Source organism: Somniosus microcephalus, chromosome 16 (genome assembly GCF_052327205.1).
Source record: "Somniosus microcephalus isolate GS21.2 chromosome 16, FLI_Smic_1.0, whole genome shotgun sequence".
Classification (NCBI taxonomy): Eukaryota; Metazoa; Chordata; class Chondrichthyes; order Squaliformes; family Somniosidae; genus Somniosus; species Somniosus microcephalus.
The window spans coordinates 41,744,438-41,760,709 of NC_141002.1; the positions used below are offsets into that span (position 1 = coordinate 41,744,438).

The 16,272-nt window shown below is 45.8% G+C and overlaps 1 protein-coding gene across 7 annotated transcripts in view; it reads right to left on the reverse strand.

Annotated features, from left to right (window-relative positions):
• LOC147106100 (ataxin-10-like) overlaps positions 1–16,272 on the reverse strand; it is a 135,755-nt gene that overhangs the window by 55,992 nt on the left and 63,491 nt on the right. For 2 of the 7 annotated variants that reach the window (XM_086008859.1, XM_086008858.1), the window contains exon 10: positions 16,114–16,221. The exons of the other annotated variants lie outside the window; for them this stretch is intronic. In XM_086008859.1, coding sequence (XP_085864985.1) covers positions 16,114–16,221 — 108 coding nt within the window. The remainder of the gene's footprint in view (positions 1–16,113; positions 16,222–16,272) is intronic. 7 annotated transcript variants of the gene reach the window in all.

Genomic DNA, 16,272 nt, shown 5'->3' on the forward strand with positions numbered 1-16,272 from the left:
TCACTGCAACAACATATGCCATCATCTAATTGTTCCACAGCGGAACTGATACCAATGGTTCAGTGGATACAATCTATTTTTAAATTATGGGGTACTACAACATGCCTCAGTACCCATGATGAGGAGGGGGAAAAATCAAGCATGGTTTGTGCTCCTGAGCACTTACCAGAGATGACGGCTGGAAGTGTGCTTGTGTAAATACATGGTGAAGATAACAATCAAATAGTCTATCACTCATTGTCAAGATTGCCACATGAATAATGACCATTGCACAAGGTGGTAGAGGGCAACCAACACCATGGATCAATACTCTAGCTAAGAGTCAATGCTTTCAAGAGAAGGGGTTAGCAGAGAAGGTTAGCAAGAAAAATCCTTAATACAAAAATCAGAGGTTTTGCAAAATAGTTATTCTTACCATACTTACCAAGGAACAATATTCTATAAGCTAGACTGGAGGGGGTCACAACAATTTCAGAGTTGGGGTAGAGAAAACAACTTTATTAGGCTTGAAAATGTTTATTTAAGATCCATTCATATTCCTTCACACTTTAGAATGATAGACTGAACTGCTAACATTAATTGAGCTTTAGCCATGACTGTGGACAATATTTTACAAGATCATAGTTAAAAGGTGTTGGTTAAACAAAGTTTGAATGTAGCCTGCCCTTTGCACCCAGTCAATTGAGCTTCCCTCTTAATATTTCCCTCATTTTACAATGCACTTTCTATACATCCATTCCTTGTGCTTCCTAGGAATAACAATGCACATTCGGAATGCAGACCAACAACAGCAAAAAAAAAAATTAAGAAATGACCACCAAGGTCTCACCTAATGCATAATCAATGCAGACTACAGCAATAGATCAGGACTATGTTATTGCACTGTAGACAAGAGAAGACCTTCCTCTATCACCAAACAACCTAATCCTTTCGGAAAGTTTGCAAAGTTATCCCATCCCTCGTTACTAGGAGAGGCTGTTTTGCCCGCTACAAATGGATGATTTTTTCCCTAAGCATAATTTAAATCAGATGTCCGATTTCAAACAGCTAACGATCTTCATACCCACAATCACACAATGATGTTGGTTTTTCCATCATCTTTTAATTTTCCAAAAGTAATGTGTTGCTTGCCATGAGCCACTGCTTTGCAAGTTGGTCGGATTTGCACTGCTCTATTGTACTGAAAATACCACAGGAAAAACAGCAAACCAAATGAATGGTCCCAATAATAAAACAAACAAATCAGCATCTAAGGATCAAAAGCTTTGCACAAATATCCCCCTGTAGCGGTTCGTGTAGATCGCCACTAAATAAGAGAGTTTGACTTCGACGAACTATTAACAAGTTGTTTATTTACAGGAACAGACTAATTACATCAGGTAAGATGGCAGGTAAGATGGCTGACTGTAGGAGCACCGTGGTATAGGTCTTGTCCCAGCGGGGACTCCACGAGGACTAACTAGAAGCTTCCCAGCTCAACTGCCAGCAGGTTCCGAGCTCAACTGCCAGCAGGTTCCGAGCTCAACTGTTGAAAGGTTCCGAGCTCTGATGTCATGACATCAGAGTACAGGAGAGAAGCCTGAGTATAGCAACAGACACATACAGTAAGGTAAGTTAAAGGGAATTATGTATATCCATGTAAGGGACAACCGGTGGTACCGCCACACACCCCCAATTAAGGGAGTAAAGACAACAAATTCCCCATAATAGATTTTTTTATGTATTGCATATGGTTTGGAGATTTGAATTCAGAAATCTAGCAAAATTCTGATAAGAAATTGAAATCCCGAAAATCAAGCCAAGGAGTTGGGAAAATAACCAATACAAGCAATTAGGTTACGAAGTAAAACATGTCATTTGTGTGGGGCAGAGGAAAGGAAGGTTAATGGTACTGTGTACTTTCAGCAGCAGAAGTATTTTCCACAAGCAAATTGATTCCCACCTTCCAGCCACCACCGCCCCACTGCCCGCCCACCCCACACGACCTCCAACCTCCGATCACCACCTACTAATTTGCTTCATATCATTGACCACCAATCTGCCTTTGACCACTGTTCAGTCAGACAGCCTCAGACCATCCTGGCATCTCAGGTTTGGAGCCCCTCTTGGCATCTTCCTGGACTTATACACCTTTGGCATCTTCCAGATTTGAGTCAGCAAGATAGCCTCTACACTGTGATTGGCCGACTTTCATCTCCATCTCTCCGAAGAGGTTCTACTTCGGACTTCCTGGCAAACTTTTCCCCAGACATTTTCATCTCTCCTTAACAGCTACGTCTCTACTTTCACCTTGTACCAATTTTCCTCAGTTACTGTTTTTATTTGCTTTTTCATTATTTTCAATAATGTTCCAACCTAGTTTGATCCTGTTCCACCCACGTGCGCAGAATGGCTGCCTCCCCAGTCCCAAGATCTCCAGTTCTCTAATTTTCTCCATGTGTCAACTTGGTTCAGCGGTAACACTCTCACCTCTGAATACATAAACTAGGCAGATTCTTTAATGGAGTACTGTCAGAGGTAATGGCCCAGAAATTCAGGTCTCCACGGGTGAGTACGCACGGGGTACTCACCTGTAGGCCCAATGGAAGTGCCGGTTTCCTGCATGCACTGCGCAGGAAACCGGCACTTCCGTTGCTCTGAACGAAGGGGTTCAGAGGTCGAACGCGTGCGCGGGAGAGGCTGTGCGTGCGCATTGAACTTCGTTTTTTTTTTTTTGTTTTTTTTTTAAATACAGGTAGACTACCCTTTATCCGGACTTCCGAAAACCGAAACCCTCTAAAAACCGAAGGTTTTTTCGGTCAGCGTAAGTCGTGCGCACGACATGACCAGAGTGGCGCACGACTTACAGGCCTAGCCGAATAAGGGATAGTGTAGCATTTTTCCGCACTTCTGAAAACCGAAATCTTTATCCGCACATCCGAAACCAGAAAACCTCTGAAAGCCGAAAGTGGAGCAAAGCATGACTTCTGAAAACCGCAATGCGCACGACCACGACCCCCGCCGACCCCCACCCCCCCGGCCGAACCCGACCCCCACCCCCCACCGACCCCCGAGCCATACCCCACCCCCGCCGAACCCCACCCAATTTCGGATAAGAGATAGTGTACCATCCTTTATCCACACATCCGAAACCAGAAAACCTCTGAAAGCCGAAAGTGGCGCAAAGCATGACCCGACGCTGCCGATGCTTGACCCACGCAGGTGTTATGCTGCTCTGTGAGATATTTGCTGCTCTCTTAGATATTTGCTGGCTTTTAACAATTTGTGAAAATGCTAAAAAGAGCTGCAGATACCCCAATGGGTAACAGTGAGAAGCAGAGAAGGAAGCGTCGCTCATTATCGATATCGCAGAAAGTGGAGTTATTGCAGAAGCTTGATCGTGGTGTGTCTGTGCGACATCTTACTGAAGAATATGGTGTGGGAAGTACCACCGTATATGACTTAAAGAAACAGAAAGACAAGTTGTTGAAATTTTACATTGACAGTGATGACCATAAACTAATGAAAATTAGGAAAACATTGCATAGGGCAAAAAATGAAGATCTTGACCGTGTGCTGATTGAGTGGATTCGACAACGCAGAGGTGAACGTGTGCCACTGACTGGTTTGATGGTCATGAAGCAAGCTAGAATATACCATGAAGAACTGAACATTGAAGTTGAGTGTGAATATTCAGAAGGTTGGCTGCATAAATTTAAGAAGCGTCATGGTATAAGATATCTGAAAATCTGTGGTGAAAAAGCTTCTGCTGATCATGAAGCAGCTGAAAATTACATAGATGAGTTTGCAAAAATAATATCGGATGAAAACCTCGGTCCTGAACAAATTTACAATGCTGATAAAACAGCTCTGTTCTGGCGCTACGTTCCTAGAAAAACATTAGCAACGGCTGATGAGAGTGCACCAGCAGGTTTTAAGGATGCTAAGGACAGGTTGACTGTTCTTGGGTGTGCCAATGCTGCAGGCACACACAAGTTAAAGTTGGTAGTGATTGGAAAAAGCCAACATCCGAGATGTTTGAAAGGTGTATGCAATTTACCTGTGCATTATTATGCGAGCAGGAAAGCATGGGTAACCAGAGGAATATTTTCTCACTGGTTCAATAACCACTTCGTACCAGCGACACGAGCTCATTGCAGGCAAGTTGGACTGGAAGAAAACTGCAAAATTTTATTGTTCCTGGACAACTGCTCCGCACATCCCCCTCCTGAACTTCTTGTGAAAAGTTATGTTTTCGGCATTAACTTTCCCCCTAATGTGACATCTTTAATACAGCCTTGTGACCAAGGAATTTTACGCTCCATGAAGAGCAAGTATAAAGACGTTTTTTTGAACTCTATGCTTGATGCAATCAACATAGGCGAAGGAATCCAAAGCTTCCTGAAAGAATTCAATGTTAAGGATGCCATTTATGCAGTTGCTAATGCTTGGAACGATGTTGACAAACCAACATTAAAAAATGCTTGGCACAGACTTTGGCCTTCAACGATGTTTCATGAAGATGGACCTGCAGATGACGAGTTTGAAGGATTTCCTGTCAGTCAGGAGAAGATGATGATATCAAACCTCCTCACTTACGCCAAAGGTTTATCATCCGAAAGTGTAAATACGTTAGAGGAAGCTGACATCGAAGAAGTGCTGAACATTGACAATGATGCACCTGTTGTGAATTCGTTGAGTGATGGGGAAATTGCTGAAATTGTGTCAAATAAAGACAAGCATGAGGACAGTAGTGATGATGATGATGACATTGTGAACACAGGTGACAAAATCCCCATAGACGATATGGTGACAATGTGTGATCAGTTAATTGCTGGCCTTGAAAAACGTGCATTTATCAGTGAGCAAGAGATTATGCAAGTTTACTCAATTAAAGAGAGACTGCTTAGACAGAAACCAATGTTAATGAGACAGATGACACTGGAAGAAGTCTTTAAAAAGGCCGTCTGTCGTAGTCATGCTTCATCACTTGAGAATCCTGTTCCTGGCCCATCTTCAGATGTCCAACTCCAACCTGATGACAATGATGCCAACACTGATGTACCCTCTTCTCCAAGATCCTCAAGCCAGATGTAATGCTGCTTCATCACTTGAGAATCCTGTTCCTGGCCCATCTTCAGATGTCCAACTCCAACCTGATGACAATGATGACAACACTGATGTACCATCTTCTCCAAGATCCTCAAGCCAGATGTAATGTACCTTTATTGCATGTTTATGTACAGGTATTTAGCTTAGTTTGTACCTGTACATGTTTGAAGTTTTACTGAATGTTTTCCTTACAAATAAACTGTACTACAGTATTTATCCCTGTAACTACAGTATTTATAGTCGTTATTTTCGGATAAGGGATAGTGTATCCTTTATCCGCACTCCCGAAAACCGAATTACCTCTGAAAACCGAAGTGTTTTCGCGCACCTTCCGAAAACCGAAATTTTCCTAAAACCGAAACACGGCTGGTCCCGAGGTTTTCGGATAAAGGATAGTCTACCTGTACAGGTTTTCCCGGGAGGGTAAGCCTGCAGAAGTTAGAAATGTAAAAAGCAGGCGTAAGGCCTGTTTTTTACAAGGTAAGTGGTGAATTAATTAAAATTAAAACATTTTTTCCACAGGTTTATTATTTTTTTAAATACTTTAAAGCAAGGTAAGTTTATTTTTAGCCCAGTTAGAAAATAATATTTTTTTTCAAAAATTTAAATTATTGTTTGAAAGTTATTTCATGTAATTTATAGTTTATTTTAAAAATGAGATTCTTTAAAAATTTATTTGAAGATTCAGTGTTGTTTTGGGGCCGTAGTATTTATAAGTCTTGACAGCACTTCCTGTCAGACTTATGAATGGAGCATTCCCTGCTCCGATTGGCTCCCCATGGCCCACGTGATCCCAGGGGACGCATCAAACTAACTGCGCCCCTGGGATACGCAAGCACTGCGCGCCGGCAGCTGGGCCAGGCCCCGGATCGGAATTCCACGGGGGCCCACAGCTCAACGGCCGGCGCACAAGGTAAGTGCAGATCGGGGGCTTGCACCCGCGGGAAGCCCCCAACCCGAATTTCTGGGCCAATGTCTTCCAAATGAGACATTACAGGAAACTTTGTGATATCCGGCACCGACAGGACCGAGCTGTTGCCGTTAGATCAAAACTGCCGGACATGTTGAAACATACGGAGATTTTCAGCTCCGTGTGAATCAACAAACCCTGTTGCTAACAGCTTCAAAACAGTCGGCTACAGCTTAAAAGCGTCTCTAGCTGAAGCTGTTGCTTAGCTACAGACCTTGCAGAGCCTGACTGGGGGAAAAAAAAAGCAACGAGAAGTAAAAATACTTATAGGAAACGGCTCCTGAATTTTGCCGGTAGATAGAGCTTTCTGGACTTTTAACCTCCGGATAAACCAAAGTTTCCTGTACATGGAAGCCCCCGTCTGCCTGGTCAGGTGGCACTTTTTGAAGAGGAGGGGACTTCTCTCGGTATGATAGCGAGCAATTATCCCTAAACCAACAGCATCAAACAAGATCATCTGGTCATTTATCTTATTTGTGTTTGTGGGCCCTTGCAGTGTCCATGTTTGTCTACATATTAGTGACTACACTTCAATAGTACTTTTTTGGCTGTGAAGCACTTTAGAATGTCCCGAGGATGTGAAAGGCATTATCCAAAATGCAAATTCTTTGTTTTGCTCTACTTCTTACCTTCTTTAATTCTCGCAACCTCCTTCAGCCCCAGATCAACATTTGCATCCCTCATTCCTCCAACACTATAGCAGCCACCAGGTTCCTGACCTCAAACTCCCTAAACAGTTCTCCTTACCCTCCTCTCCTCCTTCTTTCAAAACCCTACTGAAGACTTTTCCTTTGTGCTTCACTGCCCCACTCCAATCTATCTGCTCTTTCTCTCCTACACAGTATCCATTTTTTTCTCTCAATAATGCACACTGATGCGAGAAGCACAAATGCACGTTTTTTTTGGCAGCTGTTTTAGAAATCTAGCCAGTTCATTCTTTTGTATATTTTGTATCCATTTGTGCTGTTCCAGCCAGATGTAAAATTCCATGCATTTCTACGCTCCTGAACTGAATTTAAATTCAATTCATTAAATAAATCTGGAATAAAAAGCTAGTGTCAGTAATGGTGACCATGAAACGGTCGTTAAAAACCCATCTGGTTCACTAACGTCTTTTAGGGAAGGGAATCTGCTGTCCTTACCCGGTCTGGCCTATATGCGACTCCAGACCCACAGCAATATGGTTGACTCTTAACTGCCCTCTGAAATGGCCTAGCAAGCCACTCAGTTATACCAAACCGCTACAAAGAAGCATGGATTGTAGCAGTTCAAGGCGGCTCACCACCACCTTCTCAAGAGCAATGAGCGATGCGCAATAAATGCTGCCTTTGCCAGCGACGCCCACATCCCATGAACAAATTAAAAAAAATTAACCACTTACAACAAACTTTGGTATTGATACTTAGAACTGAACTCAGGCCCGAATTTTCCGGGGGAGGGGGGGGGGGTGTCTGTGGGCAGGATCAGTAGCGGGTCGGGTGGGAAAGTGCTTTTTTCACAGCGAGTCGGGACCCCGCTGTCAACACGCCTTTCCCAATGTCGGGTCTGTCAGCACTGAGCAGACCCGACAGGCAGTGGCAGGTGACCCAATTAATCTCATTAACATCTAGTTGACATATCATTAACAGGCTTTTTTAACTTACCTTTTCACTTTAACTTAATGGCCACAGGAACCACGCTGTTCGGGACCACGGCTGTCAACCTGAGGCGGGGGTTCAGTGGCCATTGCTCCAGCTGATTACAACAGCTTCAAATGTACAGTAAAAGCTCCCACCTGACAGATCATCACTTTCCTCAGCCACAAGCTGTTTCTCAGTCCATTTCCAGCACAGATTCTGTAGGCTTTCCATTTTCCATTCACCTCATTGGAAGAACTTGCTCACCATTGACAGAATGCTTCTGTCATCTCTACTTCACCTGCCATCTATTCCATCAACATGGGTGCCCTTTATACGGTCTCACCTTGGTCCTCAGAATCTGACCACGATCAGCTCAAACACTAGCAACACCAACAACCTTCTCCACAATCACCTGATGTTGCACAGGACTCAGGGCATCAGCACCCAACCACATTGCTTCCCGGGAGGCCAGGTTTGGCCTCACCATGGCCAAATTTACTTCACTTGATACTGAACACCCTGGCTGCCATATGATGTGCCAGGTTGGCACCACCCCACACCAGCACCATAAAGCATCCCTACAATGCCTAAGCCATTCCTTTCACACTCATCACCAGTGCAGGGGGGGGGGGGGGGGGGGGGGGGGTGTACCCTTACGTTTCACCATTCACTACAACTCACTAAGCCACTTCCAAAGGGCCACACAAATCTGTCCAAGACTGGAAAGTGTTGAAAATAAAGATTTTTATGTTCGTCAGCACATTAATACAAACTTTACTTAAACATTGGATAAAACTCCCAAGGGGCTATCCTTGTGTGTTGTTAGTTGGTATGATAGCATTAGGATGAGGGTGAGTGTGAGGGGTGGCTAGTGAGATGGGGATGTGATAATATAGATAGAGGGATGGGTAGCGGTGCAAGTTGGTGTGAGTAAGGAGTAGGGTAGGGAAGGCAGAATGATGGGGATGTAATGAGAGGTTGAGTGTGGCTTTGTTCTAACGTTTCGTCATCTACAGAGATAATTGAAACGATGGGTAGTGGTGCAAGTTGGTGCGAGTAAGGAGTAGGGTAGGGAAGGCAGAATGATGGGGATGTAATGAGAGGTTGAGTGTGGCTTTGTTCTAACGTTTCGTGATCTGAGATAATTGAAACGTTTGCACCACTGCACCCAGGTCCTCCTGACCACATCCCTGCCTGTGCCCTCCTCTGCAATGTGCAACCAGGCTGTGTTGGTCTCCTGGGGAGGTCTCTTCCACCCATGGGAAGGGAAGAGGACCTGCCTGCGTGCTGTGACTCCCTCCATAAGCATATGCAGGGAGTCATGGGAGAGCCTGGATGCAGCCATGCACCTCTGTGCAGTGCTCATCAGTGTTTGCAGCACTTCAACGCTGTAGAGCACCGACAGCACAAATGTCAAGATAAATTTGGCCATGGTCCCTTTAAGGAAACCGGCTGATGGTGCATCATGAATGACGCCAGCAGACCCGCTTCCTCTAATTGGCCCAAGAAACGCACTGGGCGGGCGTAACAAGGCCCATCAACGGAAAGTCATTTCACAGAGTGGGATGGAGCCAGCAGTGGGGCCGCGACCCTCCACTGAAATCGCCCGCCACAGATTCGCTGAGGTAAGTAAAATCGCAGCCTCAGTGCTTTGCTCAAAACTCTTAAATTTGTTTCAAAATATTACACATCATTCTACTTCCAATTCCCTGCACTAGGGATTCCAGTTCAAACAGCCACATAAATTTCATAATCTAGCACATGTATGACAACTTGATTTCTGAATTCAAGCATCCAGCGCAAACCTCATTCCAATTACAGTTCATGTAATGTAGAGTTGCAGTAGAATCATGTTCTATCTTGTCAACATTTTCTTTGAAACACAGTAAACCCCCCCCCTAGAATTTTGTGCTTCAGAGTCACGCAGAAAACATGTTTGAACAAAGAACGTTGTACTAAAGGATTTTTTAAATAAGATTTATACCGCACGTGCAATATCAATAGTCTGAGTCAAAAGTGGCAGATATAGAAGCATCTTACAATTACACTGCATATACCCCAACTTCCTCTTGCTAAGCCTGCCCGCTGATTATTACTTAATTTATTTTTAGCTGCTCCATTATTTTCCTAATTTATGCTTATTTTGACACTCGCCTTCCTATAGTTCCCCTCCAGTTCAGGCTCAGTTCAGGCTCAGTTGGTAGCACTCTCACCTGAGTTAGAAGGTTGGGGGTTCAATTCCCAGAGACCGGAGTACAAAAAAGCTAGGCTGACACTCCAGTGCAGTGCTGAGGGAGTGCTGCACTGTCGGAGGTGCCGTCTTTCGGAGGAGACGTTAAACCGAGGTCCCGTCTGCCCTCTCAGGTGGATGTCAAAGATCCTATGGCACTATTTCGAAGAGGAGCAGGGGAGTTATCCCCGGTGTCCTGGCCAATATTTCTCCCTCATTCAACATCACTAAAACTCATCATCACATTGTTTTTGTGCTGTGTGCAAATTGGCTGCTGTGTTTCCTACATTACAACAGTGACCACATGGGAACGGTAGCATAGTGGTAATGTCACTGGGCTAGTAATCCAGAGACCTGGACTAATGATCCAGAGACACGAGTTCAAATCCCACCACAGCAGCTGGGGAATTTAAATTCGGTTAATTAAATAAATCTGGAATAAAAAGCTAGTATCAGTAATGGTAACCATGAAACTATCGGATTGTTGTAAAAAAAAACGTCTGTCCTTTACTAATGTCCTTTAGGGAAGGAAATCTGCCGTCCTTACCTATCTGGCTTATATGTGACTCCAGACCCACAGCAATGTGGTTGACTCTTAACTGCCCTCTGAAATGGCCTAGCAAGTCACTCAGTTGTAACTAACCGCTACGAAACATAAGAATGAAACCAGACGGACCACCCGGCATCGATCTCGGCACCGGCTACGGACATGACAACGGCACACCCAGCCCAGTCGACCCTGCAAAGTCCTCCTCACCGACATCTGGGGACTTGTGCCAAAAATCGGGAGAGCTGTCTCACAGACTAGTCAAGCAACAGCCTGACATAGTCATACTCACAGAATCATACCTTTCAGCCAATCCCTGGGTATGTCCTGTCCCACAGGCAGGATAGACCCCGCAGAGCTGGCGGCACAGTCGGGAAGGAATGGCCCTGGGAGTCCCAACATTGGCTCCGGACCCCATGAAGTCTCATGGCTTCAGGTCAAGCATGGGCAAGGAAACCACCTGCTGATTACCACCTACCGCCCTCCCTCAGCTGATGAATCAGTACTCCTCCGTGTTGAACACCACTTGGAAGAAGCACAGAGTAGCAAGGGCACAGAATGTACTTTGGGTGGGGGACTTCAATGTCCATCACCAAGAGTAGCTTGGTAGCACCACTACTGACCGAGCTAGCTGACTCCTGAAGGACATAGCTGCCAGTCTGGGCCTGCGGCAGATGGTGAGAGAACCAACACGAGGGAAAAACCTACTTGACCTTGTCCTCACCAATCTACGTGTCAACAGATGCATCTGTTCATGACAGTAATGGTAGCAGTGACCACCACACAGTCATTGTGGAGACGAAGTCCCATCTTCACACCGAGGACACCCTCCATTGTGTTGTGTGGCACTACCACCGTGGTAAATGAAATAGATTCAGAACAGATCTAGCAGCTCAAAACTGGGCATCCATGAGGTGCTGTGGGCCATCAGCAGCAGAATTGCATTCCACCACAATCTGTAACCTCATGGCCCGGCATATCCCTCACTCTAGCATTACCATCAAGCCAGGGGACCAACACTGATTCAATGAGGAGTGTAAAAGAGCATGCCTGGTGCCAACCTGGGGAAGCTGCAACACAGGACTACATGCTAAACAGCAGAAGCAGCATGCTATAGACAGAGCTAAGCGATCCCACAACCAACGGATCAGATCAAAGCTCTGCAGTCCTGCCACATCCAGTCGCGAATGGTGGTGGACCATTAAACAACTAATAGGAGGAGGAGGCTCCATGAGCATCCCCATCCTCAATGATGGTGGAGCCCAGCATGTGAGTGCAAAAGACAAGTCTGAAACGTTTACAACCATCTTCAGCCAGAAGTGCTGAGTGGATGATCCATATCGGCCTCCTCCTGAGGTCCCCACCATCACAGAAGCCAGTCTTCAGCCAATTCGATTCACTCCACGTGATATCAAGAAATGGCTGAGCGCACTGGATACACCAAAGGCTATGGGCCCCGACAACATCCCGGCTATCGTGAAGACTTGTGCTCCAGAACTAGCTGCGCTTCTAGCCAAGCTGTTCCAGTACAGCTACAACACTGGCATCTATCCAACAATGTGGAAAATTGCCTAGGTCAAATCCAAGTCGGCCAATTACCACCCCATCAATCTACTCTCGATCATGAGCAAAGTGATGGAAGGTGTCACCGACAGTGTCATCAAGCAGCACTTACTCACCAATAACCTGCTCACTGATGCCCAGTTTGGGTTCCGCCAAGACCACTCTGCTCCCAACCTCATTACAGCCTTGGTTCAAACACGGACAAAGGAGCTGAATTCCAGAGGCGAGGTGAGAGTGACTGCCCTTGACATCAAGGAGCCCTAGTAAAACTGAAGTCAATGGGAATCAGGGGGAAAACGCTCCATTGGCTGGAGTCATACCTAGCACAAAGGAAGATGGTTGTAGTGATTGACCTTCGATCATCACAGCCCCAGGACATCGCTGCACGAGTTCCTCGGGGCAGTGTCCTAGGCCCAACTATCTTCAGCTGCTTCATCAATGACCTTCCCTCCAAGATAAGGTCAGAAATGGGGATGTTCGCTGATGACTGCAGTGTTCAGCGCCATTCACAACTCCTCAGATAATGAAGCAGTCCATGCCCGCATGCAACAAGACCTGGACGACATTCAGGCTTGGGCTATAAGTGGCAGGTAATGACTATCTCCAAAAAGCGAGAGTCTACCCACCTCCCCTTGACATTCAACGGCATTACCATTGCCAAATCCCCCACCATCAACATCCTAGGGGTCACCATTGACCAGAAACTTAACTGGACCAGCCACATAAATACTCTGGCAACAAGAGCAGGTCAGAGGCTAGGTATTCTGCGGAGAGTGTCTCACCTCCCGACTCCCCAAAGCCTTTCCACCATCTACAAGGCACAAGTAAGGAGTGTGATGGAATACTCTCCACTTGCCTGGATGAGTGCAGCTCCAACAACACTCAAGAAGCTCGACACCATCCAGGACAAAGCAGCCCGCAAGATTAGCACCCCATCCACCACCATAAATATTCACTCCCTCCACCACCAGCGTACCGTGGCTGCAGTGTGTACCATCTACAAGATGCACTGAAGCAACTCGCCAAGGCTTCTTCGGCAGCACCTCCCAAACCTGCGGCCTCTTCCACCTAGAAGGACAAGGGCAGCAGGCGCATGGGAACACCACCACCTCCAAGTTCCCCTCCAAGTCACACACCACCCTGGCTTAGAAGTATATCGCCGTTCTTTCATTGTCGCTGGGCCAAAATCCTGGAACTCCCTACCTAACAGCACTGTGGGAGTACCTTCACCATACAGACTGCAGCGGTTCACCACCACCTTCTCAAGGACAACTAGGGATGGGCAATAAATGCTGGCCTTGCCAGCGACGCCCAGATCCCATAAGCGAATAAAAAAAAAAACTTCAAAAATATTGTCTGTAAAGCGCTTGGTGATGTCCCGAGGTCGTGAAAGGCGCTATATAAACGTATGTCTCTTTCTTTCTTATTCCTGGTGCTCTTTCCATCTTGCTGCTTTTCATTCCAGTTTCATTTTATGAAGCCCCACCACAGCCCCCGCACCACCCCCCACCCCCATCCAATCAGCATAAACAGGACCCAGAGTCCCAGTGACAGTGACCTCAAACAAATTGCACTATTCATGGTATCACAACACCAACCATTCTATCACCTTTCACAGGACAATACGCATATCTTTCAAATGTCAAAAGGCAATAGTGCGTGTAAAACAAAGACACCTGGACTGGTAGTTTTAACATCCAGTGGAAATCTCATTCCAATTACAGTTGCACAAATCTGTCTGGTACCAAAGAAAACAATCCACTTGTGACAACACCACAGCCGAACTGAGGTTGGGAGTTTTTCTGCCCCAGGCTGCAGCCTTATTTTCCAGAAGCAACACCTACCCAATGTCTCTACATTTTAATTGAGAGGAAGCCACATATAACGTGAACTTTGCCAGAGGACAGGATGTGCCAGAATACCTTTTGTTACATCCCTGAAGCAAAATACGACTGGCAGATGAGCCATCAATTCAGCAAAAGTGAGTTTTATAATTGTTCATTAACGAGAAATCAGAGCGTAGTATTCTTCAGTGAGTGAGATCAGTGGCCAATAGAAAATTGTTGCCTGATGCGAGAATGTACAAGCAAAAACTTGCCCCGACTGAAAACATTTTCCGATTTTAAGTTTCATTTTTGTTGAGTTATATTCTCCATGTTAAAAACAATTTTTCAGAAACTATTGCAATTCAGGATTACTGTATGACAATGTTCTTCGAGACATTAGAAACACAATTTTGGTCACTACTATAACCCTTGGGTCAAAAAAGTGTACTGCTACAGCCCTCAGCTGCAAACACTACATTTGTTTAGTGGGGAAACGACACTTGTTTTGTGGGGTTGGAAACAGTGCTTTAGATTTATAGCAATGATGATTCTATTAATTGGAGGGCAATCAAAATAGGTTTCTCCACAGTATTTATGTGGCTGGTCCAGTTAAGTTTCTGGTCAATGGTGACCCCCAGGATGGTGATGTTGGGGGACTCCGCAATGGTAAAGCCATTGAATGTCAAGGGGCGGTGGTTAGACGCTCTCTTGTTGAAGATAGTCATTGCCTGGCACTTGTGTGGCGCGAATGTTACCTGCCACTTATCAGCCCAAGCCTGAATGTCATCCAGGTCTTGCTGCAAGTGAGCATGGACTGCTTCATCAGCCGAGGAGTTGCGAATGGAACTGAACACTGCAATCAGCAGAGAACATCCCCACATCTGACCTTATGATGGAAGGAAGGTCATTGATGAAGCAGTTGAAGATGGTTGGGCCCAAGACACTGCCTTGAGAAACTCCTGCAGTAATGTCCTGGGGCTGAGATGATTGACATCCAACAATCACAACCATCTTCCTTTGTGCTAGATATGACTCCAGCCAGTGGAGAGTTTTTCCCCCCCCCGATTCCCATTGACTTCAATTTTACCAGAGCTCCTTGATGCCACACTCAGTCAAATGTTGCCTTGATGTCAAGGGCAGTCACTCTCACCTCACCTCTGGAATTCAGCTCCGTTGTCCATGTTTGGACCAACGCTGTAACGAGGTCTGGAGCCAAGTGCTCCTGGCTGAACCCAAACTGAACATCGGTGAGCTCGGATGAGAGTTGTCCTGTTTTTTGTGGACAGGACATACCTGGGTAGTTTTCCACAATGTCGGGTAGATGCCAATGTTGTAGCTGTACTGGAACAGTTTTGCAAGCGGCGCGGCTAGTTCTGGAGCACAAATTTTCAGCACGACAGCCAGAATGTTGTCGGGGCCCATAGCTTTTGCTGTATCCAGTGCGCTCAGCCGTTTCTTGATATCACATGGAGTGAATCAAATTGACTTCTGTGATGGTGGGGACCTCAGGAGGAGGCCGATATGGATCATTCACTCAGCACTTCTGGCTGAAGACGGTTGCAAACACTTCAGCCTCGTCTTTTGCACTCATGTGCTGGGCTCCACCATCATTGAGGATGGGGATGTTCATGGAGTCTCCTCCAGTTAGTTGTTTAATTGTCCACCACCATTTGCGACTGGATGTGGCAGGACTACAGAGCTTTGATCTGATCCGTTGGTTGTGGGATCGCTTAGCTCGGTCTATAGCATGCTGCTTCCACTGTTTAGCATGCATGTAGTCCTGTGTTACAGCTTCCCCAGGTTGGAACCTCATTTTTAGGTACGCCTGGTGCTGCTCCTGGCATGCTCTTCTACAGTCCTTATTGAATCAGGGTTGGTCCCCTGGCTTGATGGTAATGCTGGAGTGAGGGATATGCCGGGCCATAAGGTTACAGATTGTGGTGGAATACAATTCCGCTGTTGCTGATGGCCCACAGCACCTCATGGATGCCCAGTTTTGAGTTGCTAGATCTGTTCTGAATCTATTTCATTTAGCACGGTTATAGTGCCACACAACACAATGAAGGGTGTCCTCAGTGTGAAGAGGGGACTTCGTCTCCACAAGGACTGTGTGGTGGTCACTGCTACCAATGCTGTCATGGACAGATGCATCTGCGACAGGTAGATTGGTGGTATTACTCAATTACGTTTATTATCAACCCACTACTGGTTAGCAATGTAACACTACATATAGTTTGCTTCCTTATGAATGTTGGGAACACACTGACCTGGAATTTGCAGTCAGCAGCGAAGCGAAGGCGTTCGCTGTTGTCCCCGAAGTATACTCCGCACAAGGATCTCACAATCCCTGTGTCAAGAACGTTGGGTTTTCCGACCTACGATTTAATTCAATGGAACTTAATGGGGATCCCCTTGTTCGAGCTATT